The sequence below is a fragment of the Dermacentor silvarum genome, chromosome 2 (genome assembly GCF_013339745.2).
Source record: "Dermacentor silvarum isolate Dsil-2018 chromosome 2, BIME_Dsil_1.4, whole genome shotgun sequence".
NCBI classification, from domain to species: Eukaryota; Metazoa; Arthropoda; class Arachnida; order Ixodida; family Ixodidae; genus Dermacentor; species Dermacentor silvarum.
Genome location: NC_051155.1, coordinates 221,744,653 through 221,757,020, shown reverse-complemented (window position 1 = coordinate 221,757,020; position 12,368 = coordinate 221,744,653). Strand labels below are relative to the sequence as shown.

At 47.8% G+C, this 12,368-nt stretch overlaps 1 protein-coding gene across 1 annotated transcript in view; it reads left to right on the top strand.

Annotated features, from left to right (window-relative positions):
- The window catches only part of LOC119442699 (hemicentin-2), a 295,183-nt gene that overhangs the window by 74,261 nt on the left and 208,554 nt on the right, over positions 1-12,368 (top strand). The window contains exon 2 of the mRNA XM_037707667.2: positions 11,398-11,748. Coding sequence (XP_037563595.1) covers positions 11,398-11,748 — 351 coding nt within the window. The remainder of the gene's footprint in view (positions 1-11,397; positions 11,749-12,368) is intronic.

The window sequence follows — 12,368 nt, the reverse complement described above, 5'->3', positions numbered from 1 at the left end:
TCGTGTCTGGCTTAGCGACTCCTTCCGCATCAGTGTGCAAGCAAAAGAGCTCTTCTCCAAGTTACACGGACTGAACTGTCGGCGGATGTTGGAACTGAAGGTTAGGCAGCAGCGTGCCTCGCCGACACGCGCACAGACGGCGTTAAATGTAATGTCGTCAAATTTTTCGTTAAAGTCCGCTACTTTTTTTTCCGCTATTCTTTGCCTTATAAGATGCGAATGGTTTGTAAAGGCAGGAGCCGTGAGGGTGTGATTTGCAGTAGCGCAACCCCAAAGCAATGCCCGGCTGCACAAAGAAAGAGCGCGAAATGCGGTTGTATGATAACAAAGAAAAATCTGACTGTATGTTGAAAAGTAGAGATGCTGTTGGCACAGTTTTAGAGCGCTAAATGTTGTTGTACGTAAAGAAACCACGTAACAAAGTGGCACTTTTTAACTGTGAGACAAATAGTGCGCTTCACCAAGCACCGTTCAAACGATCCTGAAGCTGTTCGAGGGTCTCCGACGCTCTACGAAGACCGATTGCGCTTTTCGACACAGTCGCTCAGCAGTGATAGCTTCCCCCTTCTGCCGTAAATAATTCTGTACTCTTACGTGCTATCCTGGAATGAGGTGTATAAGCCGTCACTTCAACGCAACTGCACTGGTGTGGTGGTTTGAACACCTGGCTCGAAAACAAAAATATTCTCATAGAGTTGTTTTTGGTTGGCTATCGAGATGAGCTCTTGTAACGAACGGGTCACTCCAAAGGTAATTTTGATCACAAACAAATAATCTCCGAGTGCTGCTGAACGTCGTCTTAAATGAGTCCCGCCATCAAAAACCTGCGTCACGCAGGAAAGCAAGGCGCATGGCGCGACAATTGATTCTGAGCAGTGGTGGCTTCTTTACGGAACACTATAACTTGCATACACGTATGTGGAAAGTAAGCTCTCAAGTTTCGCAAGCTCAAAGTTAGTTTTGCCTTTTCGACTGCTAAAGCAAATTTTTTAAGTGAGATCATGACATAATGCGTCTTTTGCATCCAATAAGCCGCGCAGAAACACATGTTTTTGTAAAGCATCTTTCAGATCAATGTTACTATGGAAACATTTAATTAGGTGCCTTGAAGCGCCCTGCAATGGGTGGCTTGCACGGACAGCAAAAGCCACTTTTTACTTGATTGCGGTAAATGTCGTGTTTTTTTAAAAAGCTTACTGTCATCAAACAAGCTTCTCTCCTTAATTGATACTGGCGTCTTCTTCACCGGTCATATCTTTATCGATCTACGTGCCCGTGTTATTTACAAAATAAAGAAGATAAGAAAACTAAAGGCTCTTCACATAAACCTGCGACTAATTGTACTTGAGATGGCAAGTTTAAATCGGTGTCATGAATCGCTGCTTCAGCTGCACGTTGACGAACTTGATCAATTAAGGTGCCAATGCTATGTCTATTGATGAAGTCGCTATGTTTGGTGCGGTGCTGAATTTTAGTGCCATTTAGGCACATGACGAATGACGCCATTTGCTTCCGATATTTAGGTGCCTAACTTTGCGTCACTTTTTTGCAGTGTTTTTGTTGTCGTTTGCGTAATTCGAAATATAACACACAACACGCTTCATAAAAGGTGGGTAGAATAAGCGCAAACACAGAGCATAACTTACTGTCACAAGCGAAACGCGAACGGAGAGCATATCTCGGAGGCACATATGACAGACTAGAGGCTTCATACAAGAAACTTCACAAACCAATGAAGATGCGTAGTACAACTTGTATCGCAAGTAAATGTGCGAGAATGCGGTGTGGAGGTGACGAAGGTTGTTTTTAGCATATTTTATACGATGGAAACAGTCTATCAGCGCATTTTTTGTAGAACTTACAAGAATATAAAGCTTTAATAGATACTCGTTAAAGGGGCACTAAAGGCAAATATTAAGTCAACGTAGACTGTTAAAATATCATTCCAGAAACTTCGCAGCACTTGTGTCGTCCCAAGAAAAGACTTAGTTTCGGAGAAAATCAGCGCTGAAGGGTCTGCATACCTGTAGCACAATTCATACGCCATCACCGCCCTCTGCTGCCGTCGGTGAGTAAAACAGCTCCCGACAGCCGGCACTACGGTTTCTTGAGTAAAACGCAATAACGCGGCCAGAAACTGAGCCTAGACAGAGACGACTAGGGCTAAAGAGGAAGTGAAAGCGCGCGCCGAATCACAAACACGATCTTCGACGCTCGTCGCGATGGACGTCGTTCTGTGATATTCTTAGTTTGTGTGGATTTCGTGAACAAGCAAAACTAGCGCAGCTCTACGCGATAACGAAACTATCGAAATGCGCAATCGCGGGCGACGCAGTTCGAGCGAAAACGAAACCTCGACCGCCCGCGTTGTTGTCAAGGGTAACATCAAAAAGTTACTTTTTTCTTATAGAATCGAATAGAAGTAGACAAGTACCATTTTTTCCCGTCTTATAATGCAATGCAATGATCTTTTTATTACGAGTGGTTGAGTGCTAGTGACTTATTTATGAGGAAATGTATGCTCGTTGGGCTAGTACTTGAATGTCCCGGTAAAGTCTCAAATCGTCTCTCGCATTCACCTAAATTTCTTGATAACTAACGCTCTGTTCTCGATAATATTGACACCTTAGACGTTCCCGAGCAATAATCTACCACTTCAGCTCTACTTAGTATTTGCCTTTATGGTCCCTTTAAGATGGAGACTGAATCAAAAGGAATTAGGAGCTAACAGGAATGCAGGTGCGTTGTGTCAGACAAGAACATTGACACTTACCGCAAAAGACCACCTGAAACAATTGCGATAACTGCTGAAGTATACAGAATCTAAACAAAGGCTATTTGAACTTTCTGTCAAAGAGAAACGCGGTAGAATACAAAGGACAATGGGCAGAAAGCTGCTCATAAAAGAAGGAACACGATTAGGACATTTATTGCCAGTGTCAACAATGTCTTAGACTTGTGGTACGGGACACACCACCAAACGCTTCCACAGCAGCATCAAACCGCAACCTGCGCCATGCGAACACCAATTCCCGCGGAGCACGTCCCATAAAAAGGGCGGGGTAATTTATTACAGCCCTGGCCCTTGCCTAGCAAGACTTGACGAGTAGATTTCCAAACTTGCCCCGAAATACAATTCAGGCTCTATCAGCAGCTTTGTATGCCTCTCCTCGCACAAAAAACGCTCCTAATTAGCGCCGATATTGGAGGTGCAAGTTAAAAAACAAAAGAAAAAAATCCGAACCATTCCACCCTGGGAAAGTTGATGTACAGCGAAGTTGTTGCCGAGGTTACGCAAGCGCCACCACCACAAGGTGTCACACCATTGAGATAAATGTAGCGTCCACGAACTCGCTCGCACCCTTTCCGTTGGTGTTTCGATGGCGCGGTGCACTTCGCGGTGTCCAAACGCTTGCGCGTAACCCGCGTTCACGAAGTGAACGTCGCTGTAATTTTTTTGACAGTCTTGCCCTGATGTCTATTCGATCACAGTCGCAGCACACACTGCGTGACCGATGCAACGGACAGAGCGCCCACTCATCAAGGACAGATACATCGTGTGCACACGTTCTTCACGCGCGCACACAGGTGTGCCGGAGTGCAGAATATATCCTCATTGTAGTAGATCCTCCACCTGGCGCACGTGCGTTATTGAACTAATTGAATTTCTCAAAGTAAATTGCGCCGCAAAATTTGTAAAGTACGAGTTACACACAACCTGCAGACATGACAGCATCGGATTGTAATTTGAACATGCGAGAAAACATAATTCTGTTAGGCGGAAACTCAGAATTACACTAGCTCTGGAGACGAAAATTGTTCTTCGTCGACGTGCCGGTGTACACGCACGGACGCAGAAATAGCTGTCAAGAACCGGGGTAGCCGGGGTAGCCGGGGTAGCCATTGACGGGGTAGCCATATACAGCTTCGCCGTAAAAAGAAACACTCGGAGACGCTGTGCTGAGTGTAATTATAGCCTGCCGGCATGATGATTCTAGGCTTAGTCTTACTTAGGGAGCCTACGTGCAACTCCCTAGTCTTACTCTTCTGAGCTCGTCCGAACGATGTTTTCGGTCGCAGACGACGCACCATGAACACGAGTAAAGGCGCGTTTGTCGGAGCTGTTCCTTAAGCACATTTACTTCACCGGTGCGCTTTTTCGGATCACTATATAGTACACGTGCGATATGATGTGCAAACAAAGCGAAAAATGTTCATCCGCTTTCCTACCTCTACTGTATGCCTACGGCGTTTTTACGCGTAAACTTATAACCTCAAGTGCACAGCCATCCTCTCGATTCCTTCTTTCGTTTTTCCTTGCTGGTGTACCTGGGACCACGTAGCTCCTCTGCGTGCGAGAAAAGAAAGAAAACGATGAAAAAAAAACAGAGGAGAGAAGAATGGTCCGCGCCGTTGATTGGATTGAAACCTCTCACCGTTTCCGTTTTAAAAAAGATATGCGTATGAGAAAAAAAAAAGAAAAGAAAAAGGAATAACCCGTTTCACTTTCACAGGCCCGGTGCAGGCGCCTTCTCTGGTACTTCTTTCTTGACTCGATTCCGGGTCGCTGCTTTGGCTTCTGGAGTTCGCGTGAAAGAAAAGAAAGGATCGTGCACGCTTCGGGCAAATGAGATGCTCGCGAATCGCAAGCGCGAAACTTTGGAAAAGCGCGTCAGCGCGCTGCATATAGGCACTAACTGCGCAGCAGTTCGCTTGGCGTATCCCTGTATTCCCTTCTCTGTTCGCGCAGACTTACTTGGCCCGTTTTCTAACTGTTTCCTCTGCTACCGCCACCGCTGCTGCTGCTGCTTCCCCCAGCGGCTCTGTTTTTTCTTGGTGTAGCGGCGCGCGCGAACTGCTTTTTCTGCGCGTTCTCGCGGGCACCAGCCAAATCGAGAGGCGCAAAATTCAGGGCCGCCGCTGAGAAGGTTATAAGGGTGCTCCGAACGAGAATCAAAAGGCGCCGGCTCGCACCCAACTTGCGCTGCAAACGGCCTGTTTACTTTGCGTTCGCTGAGTTTTGCGAGAGCGCGGGCCCTTGCTGAAGCAATGGCGGGCGATTCGCCCCTGCGTGTTGTCTTTGGAGTGTCGATTATTACGAAGTGAGAGCGGCCGTGTTTTGGCTGAATAACAAGCCGGTGCTCTTTTAGCAGTGGGTCAGACGCTCCCCCTCCGCCTTTCCTCTTCTTGTTCCCGCCTTCGCTTTTATAACGGCTGAGGCTAGGAGGAATCGGAGCGACGAAAAACTCGCAGACGATATGTTTTCTTTATTTCCAGAAATGTTGTTTCGTTATGTTCTTGAATGCTCGAAGCGAGGCTGTTTTCACTGGGCTGTCATATATATCTATAAGCGCAGAACAGTGAACGTCAGCGCCGAAGGCACACCACTCTTAATGCGTTCTTGAGACAAAATGGAGAATTTTTTCAGCAATGGAATGTTTTTCTTTACGTTTCAAGCATCATGCAGTCTTGACTATCTTGTCATGCGTGGTGCTAAGAGAGAGACGAAGAAGAAGAAAAGGCTGGAAGGTTATCCAAGACTGTGCTGGTGGTCGGACGGGGGGAAGGGAATGGAGGAAAGAAAGATGAGAAGGTAGAAGAAGGGAATAAGAAATGAGACTGGAGAAAGAGGTAAAGGAAAGGAGCGGGCGCACAGAAAGAAACAGTTCACGAAGACTCCCTTCCACAAAAAGCCCAAGACGGAGGTGAATATGGGTTTTCCGCGTGCTGCGTCTCCGTCATGCGATGTTCGGACTCAGTGTTGCCAGGTTTGGCTATATATAGCCAAATTGGGCTACAGGAAAAAATATTTTGGCGTCGTCTTGGACGAGTTGGCTATGTGGCTATATTTGGGCTACTGAAAATCTGGGACTTGGCTTTGTTTGGGCTATAAGTGGCGCCCTAATCCACTCTCCGCAGTGCCTCTGATCGGGTAGACGCAAATCTCGTAGGCTAAGCTTTAGCTGAATGATCCGGCCGCGTGGCTGGGCGTGCGCGCGTGCGCGAAATGAGCCCCCCCCCCCCCCCCTTCTCTTCCCTCTCTGCGCCCTTGTCTGAGCCGGTGGCTTTGATCTTTGATGCATATAACTTACACCCCGCTTGACCGTTATGCACCCGATCCCCGAGCAAAGGGATGAACCTAGGAGTAGTGGGTTTTTCACAGTACACTACTAACATGGCTGTGCTCAGCAAGGGAGAGCAATAACATAGGGTTGGGGCCGTCGGGCGATCGTGGCGCCGACATGAAAGAAGGGAAGCACGGGTGGATGACACGCTCCTGTATGTTCATGGTCATGTCTTCTGGGTGAAGTATCGCACTGGGCACAGCTTTCGACCTACTCCACGTTTCTCGCGCGAAGATTTACTGCCATTTTCCTTCTCCTGCTAGATGAATTTTTGTTCGTGCTTACATTCGAGATTTATTTCGATAGGTTGGACGTAAGATCGGATCCTCCTCAGACAGGAGAATCGGAACATGGGGAAGTAGGCCAAGTATGCGAGAACGTATAAAAAAACTGTGGTTGATCCCTCTTATATAGGAATCGGTATAGAACACGAAAGTGTTCTATACTAATACAACGCGCAAGACAAAGCACGTAACTGAATCGTCACCGAGTCAAATCAGCGCGTACAGCGCGTCGTAATTGCAGCCTCCGCGATCAACTTCAGAAACATTTTCAGAGCTAATTGCGGAGGCCACGCTCCGCTGTGCTGAGTACGGTGAACGCCACCTAGGTGGCGTTGGTAGTGCTTCTTGATGCCAGCGTCCCTTCGAATGCTGGCATCGAGGCGTCGTAGTGCTGAGACCACCGAAGCGTTCATTGTCGGTGCGCGTTAGTAGACAGTTTTAGCAGAGCGTTCACGGTCCGCTCCGCTCAGACCGTCGTGTCCGAACGATTCGCGCAGAGCCGCTCAGCGGAACGCTAGCGGGAACGCTAATGCGCGTGCGCACAACGCTCATATCGGCAGCGGAACGAAGAACGCTGCCCACGGTACGCTACAAAGCCATTTGAGCGGAGCGTTAGGATGCGTCTACAGGTTGCTTTGCCGTTTTACAGCCGCGCTGAGCGCGCGTGGCCGGCGTCTCTGGCAGACGCGCTTGTCAAACAAGCCAAATCAACGCAGTTCATGCAGCCAGCGGTGTGCGTGAAACGTTAGCGGAGCGGAGCGTAAGCAACGCTCTGCTAAAACTGTCTAGTGTCATAATGCAGTACTTCTCTTTTCTGCTCGTAGGCGGCGGCACCGCCCCGAGCAAGAGCGCGGGTACACGCAGGAGTGTTAGATATATAAGGCGCGTCTGTGTAGCTGTCTGCAAATGCGTTTGTGGCGCAATGGGTTAAACGCTCGGCAATCTATCGTCGCGGACCGAGAGGTCGTGGGTTCGATTTCCAAATTTTGCATGTTTGTGGAACTTTTTCTTCTGGTTTCTTTCTTTGTATTATGTTCTATGACGTATTTCCGTGACGGAAATACGTCAGTGAAGTCTTGGTGGACCCCGGCATAAAACACTTTCGTGTTAAAAAGAATGGGAGCAAGACCCCGAGCCAAAGGTGGGTTCTGGTGCTTTTACTTCTATATGGTTTGCCCGTAACCTCACGGATGCAGATACTCATTCTGCTAATATCGAAACATGTTTGCCACGATGACATCAGTGCACCACGTCACATGAACTTCACCTTAGCTTGTGAGGTGTCGCGCTGCTGGCTCGAGGACGCGGGTTTGATTCCCGGCCACGGCGGCCGCATTTCGATCAAGGCTTCATGCAGGAACTCCAGTGTAATTAGATTTAGGCGTACGTTAAAGAACCTGAGGTGGCCAAAATTAATCCGGAGTCCCCCACTGCGTCATGCCTCCCAATCATATCGTGGTTTTGGCACGTAAAACCCCAGCAATTATTAGACAGTTTTAGAATAGGGGCCTCAAACGTTTTGGGGCCCCAAAGAAATAGCGTTGAAGCCACTGCGCATGCGCAAGGCGCGAACTGTGTGTTCGCGTTTAGCGTCGGGCACGCTATTTAATCAATTTAGCGGGAGCCCCAAAAGCTGCCCCAAAAGCTTTCGTCAACAAACATGGTGGTTCCTATCGAAGCGACTGCTCTAACCAAGCACCAAACTGGGCTCGATTCGTGGTAACGCGTGAAGTTGTAAGCTAGGAGAAGTGATTGCGGTTATCGCTTTCTCTCAACTAACATGTGTAATGAAGCTTGATTCATTAGACACCGCTGATTCCGAATTGAATTGTCGATTTCATGGCTCGTAGGCATAACACGGATTGACTTGGCTGGGTGAAGGTACGTAAAGTTGGTTACTCAGAACTAAGCGCAACAATCTGCTTGCTGCTAAGTTCTAAATTGTAATTTAACGCGAAAACAAGAAAATCTAAATTATTCTACTTATCATAAAATGGCATCTTTTATTTTAATATTTACAACAGCTTTTCTTTGACGCCGTAGTGACGCTGCAAGCGCAACACGCTATCCGCAAACGCAAAACGCCTATTCTAAAGCTCTTCACTCCTGCATGCCCCAACGCTAACACCCGCAAGCCTCTTTGGGGCCCCAAACTTTGGGGGCCCCTGTTCTAAAACTTTATTAGCACATCAACATGGTTTTCTTTTTGTCAGTCCCCGGTTTTCACAGCATAACCACTGTTAAAAATTTGTTGTTTACCTTTGCTGTTTGTGCGCTGTCGCGGCTTTTACCATATCGAGCGAGTTACGTTCGGGACGTGCTGGTCGCCGCATACGACTGCGTGCTTCTTACACTGGTGGGCCGTTTTGCGCAGTAAACTTTCAAAGCTTCGCTTACACCGATTCAGACATCGAGGGGCATCTGTTGTCCGACATTTCATTTTAACGCATGTTGTTGCCGTGCTAGAGACCTAAGATGGCGGCCAGGTTGATGTTAATGGACAGTATATAGAGCATATACCAGCTAACACGGGCCAAGCTAATTGAAAAAAACGAGAAAACAAGATAGGACGATGAAACAAATAATCCGAGGCATCATAGCGCGAACGACTTGTTTTAGCTCATAAAAAAAGAAGCCGTGATCACGTCGCAGATCGCTGGACAGCTGAACTTCTACGCCGTAGGCAGAGATGACGTGAGAGATCGATAATGCTAAACATTATTTTGCGTTCACGTCAGCTGAAAAGTAGAGTTCGTAGTTCATATTACTGTAAATAACAAAATAATAACTCAGTACTATCTGTCATAAAATAAAAAACACTGATCTCGCCCTCTGCTGCGATTCGCTGGAGCTTAAGAGCGTCTGGGCCCAACCAAAAAGCGTTCTGTGCAAGCATTGTGTTGCTGTTGTTAATGTCGAGGGTCGACAGTCACTCCGGCACGGACATTGTGTTATGACGGGTTGTGCAAAAAAAGATTGCCGTAGTCGCATGTGAAAATGTATACACAAATAAAACTGCAAATATAAATAGCTATATTTGGCTACGAATTTTTTTGCAGGTTTTTTGTGTGCGGCTACATTTGGGCTACAACTTCACTAGCATTTGGCTACGCCGCCTCGTCGGACCTGGCAACACTGTGTTCGGTCTTCGTGTAGCTTCCTCTGCCTTTCCTCAGAGCGAGTTACGGAAGCCAAAAACCGAATCCACAGCATGACAGGATCAACGTCTGTGATGAAAAATGGAGGAAGTGCGCGAGAAAAATGTGGTAATACGGTATAGCTCGAATAATTTTATATATAAATATATTTTACATGGGGGGGGGGGGGGGGGGGGGGTTGTTCACGTTTTCAACATGTTTAACGTTTTCACGTTGGCCGTGGATATGTAGTGCGAATGGCCACTGGCAGTTGTCGATTGCAGTTTCCGCAGAACGGTAGAGGAGAAAAATAAATGGTGATGAAAAGTTCAGGGACGTCAACTAGAACTGTGCCGGGTAGTTACGCTGCGTTGGAGAAAGAGGAAAAAGGGTGACGAGAAGCGTCACAAAAGAGAGATCAAATTATACCAAAGGAATAATTTGAACCTGCGCCGGGCAGCCTGACACCCGGGGATGCGATGGCGGCTTGAAGCTCTGAAGATTTACAATACAATTTTTTTTTCCAAAAGATGAAGGAGGCTGTGGGTGAAAGCTGCCCTTAAGAGCAGCTTGACGGGAGCCCACAGCACCCTCAGTACAATTTCATATGGTCGCGTCTGACACTGCTTATCTCTGATGCCAAGAGCCTATAGTCGCGAGCGTACCACTATGTAGATTTCGCCGCTACAATGGCTGACAGTCCTGGACACGCAGAAAAAGTTCTTCAAGAGTGCGCTTATATGTGCGCATGAGCCACCTAAGTCCCGAACTGTAAGACGCATAATCCTTACCACCCAACCCTTCCCCTTTAATCCATATAACCGAAGCCAAGGGATCATTGTACTTAAGGAGAGAGAGGGAGAGAGACGAAAAAAAGGATATATGCAGGGATGTTAACTAGGACAGAAAATTCAGTGTGGTATCTTACACTGGGAAACGAGGGAGGGGAAGGTAGAAAGACAACAGAGAAATAGAGAAACAACGCACAGGCACACGATCATAGCCGTTTCCTTCACGATCACTCACACGACTACGGTACAAATTGACGCTGAAGCCTGTTGCGCAGATTTCTTGTCATTAAGTATTCTAGCAAAGCGTGCGTCACGTTCTACTGCGATGGCTTATGATGTTGGCACTCCAGTCGTATCCAAAGTCAGAAATAACCGATTCTAGCAAATAAACCATTTCTCTGTTTTATTCCCTAGGGTTGATATGTCATTGAAAAAAAAATCATTTGGTCTTATTTATGCGTTACGCGTTACGATTTAATTACATTGTGTTTCTTACAACTTTTTAGCACATCCATGCGAATGGGACAAATGCACTGTTTATCACCAGAAGGGTGGTCCTCTTCAGGTAGTGAGCCTTTAGCCTACCTCTTCAAGTGACGACAAAGATAGATAGATAGATAGATAGATAGATAGATAGATAGATAGATAGATAGATAGATAGATAGATAGATAGATAGATAGATAGATACCCTTAATGAAAGCAGGAGATGATTTCCTGGTGGCAGGCCTATCATGTTACTCCAGTCGAATGCTATGATAACTAGCGCACAGGTCACACTAGTCTACGGTCCTAGTACACGCTGAAGCTCAAGGTGTGGACTCCTGAGGTACAATTAGTGCGGTCGCTAGGATGGTCATTTGGAGTGCAGATACGCTTCAATTGCAGAATTAGTGCGTATGTGTCATCTCATTCATCGTACTCGGGGCACAGTGGCCGTCCTACCCGCTTAATTTCACGCTAGGACTATTTTGTATAGGCCACGTTCAGACGAATGCGATGCGGATGCGTAGCCGTTCGATGTTGTGCATCCAACTGAATGAAAGCTCTTTCCTCGCGCAGTGATCAAGGGCGAGCGCGGCCAGGACACGTGGCTGCCGTGCGACGTGGACTCGGAGCACGACGACAGCCCGGCCAAGGTGCTGTGGTACGCGCCGGCGACGGCCGCCAACTCCAGCGGCGGCGAGCGCACGCCCTTCTACATGGTGGAAGACACGCAGCGCCGGGGCATCTGGAACGGACAGCACGCCATCGGGGTCCACTGGGCCGGCCGGGCCTCGTTTTCGGTGTCCCGGTCGCCGGCGGCGCTGCGGCTCTCGCGCCTCGAGCTCTCCGACTCCGGCGCCTACCTGTGCACGGTGGCCTTCCACGGCGGGGCGCAGCGAAACTCGACCGTGCGACTCATCGTGGGCGGTGAGTCAGACACGCACGCAGAGCAGTAATCCCTGAAGGCATAGAGTCTCCTACTCCGTATAGACTCGTGTAAGGGCCGCACGTTTCTTTCACAATTCTCACTACACGGGCCCTTACACGGGACCAAACCATTTGGTTCGGTCTCGTGAAAGGGCGGCTACTATACGGCTCTAGATACTATATATGCCGCTACTAGATGACTCTCGCCGTCTAGTAGTGGCTAGTGGAAGTAGGCAGAGTTAAAATTCATCGATGCGCGCGCGCTGTATCAGGGCACCGAACGCGAACGCTGGTCACTGGAACTTTTTTTTATTCCAAATTGTGGGCTGCCAAGTTGGGCGTGCGGCCCTTACACGGGTGCGACACGAGTCTATACGGTACTAAAGCGAACTCTGGCACTGAGGTCGTTCGTCTGTACCAAAGGAATGATGGGTCTGTAGTACGTGGATTTCACCAATCTTTCACCTAGTATGGCTTCTGACGTTCATTTGGTTTTACGTATTACACTTTTATCCGCTTTTAGTGTTCTAAATTTTCGAGCAATCATATTTTACTCTAACTGTGTAAAGGCAATAAAATTACGGGCACACATGTAATCGCTGCAATTTGTTGCAATTAGA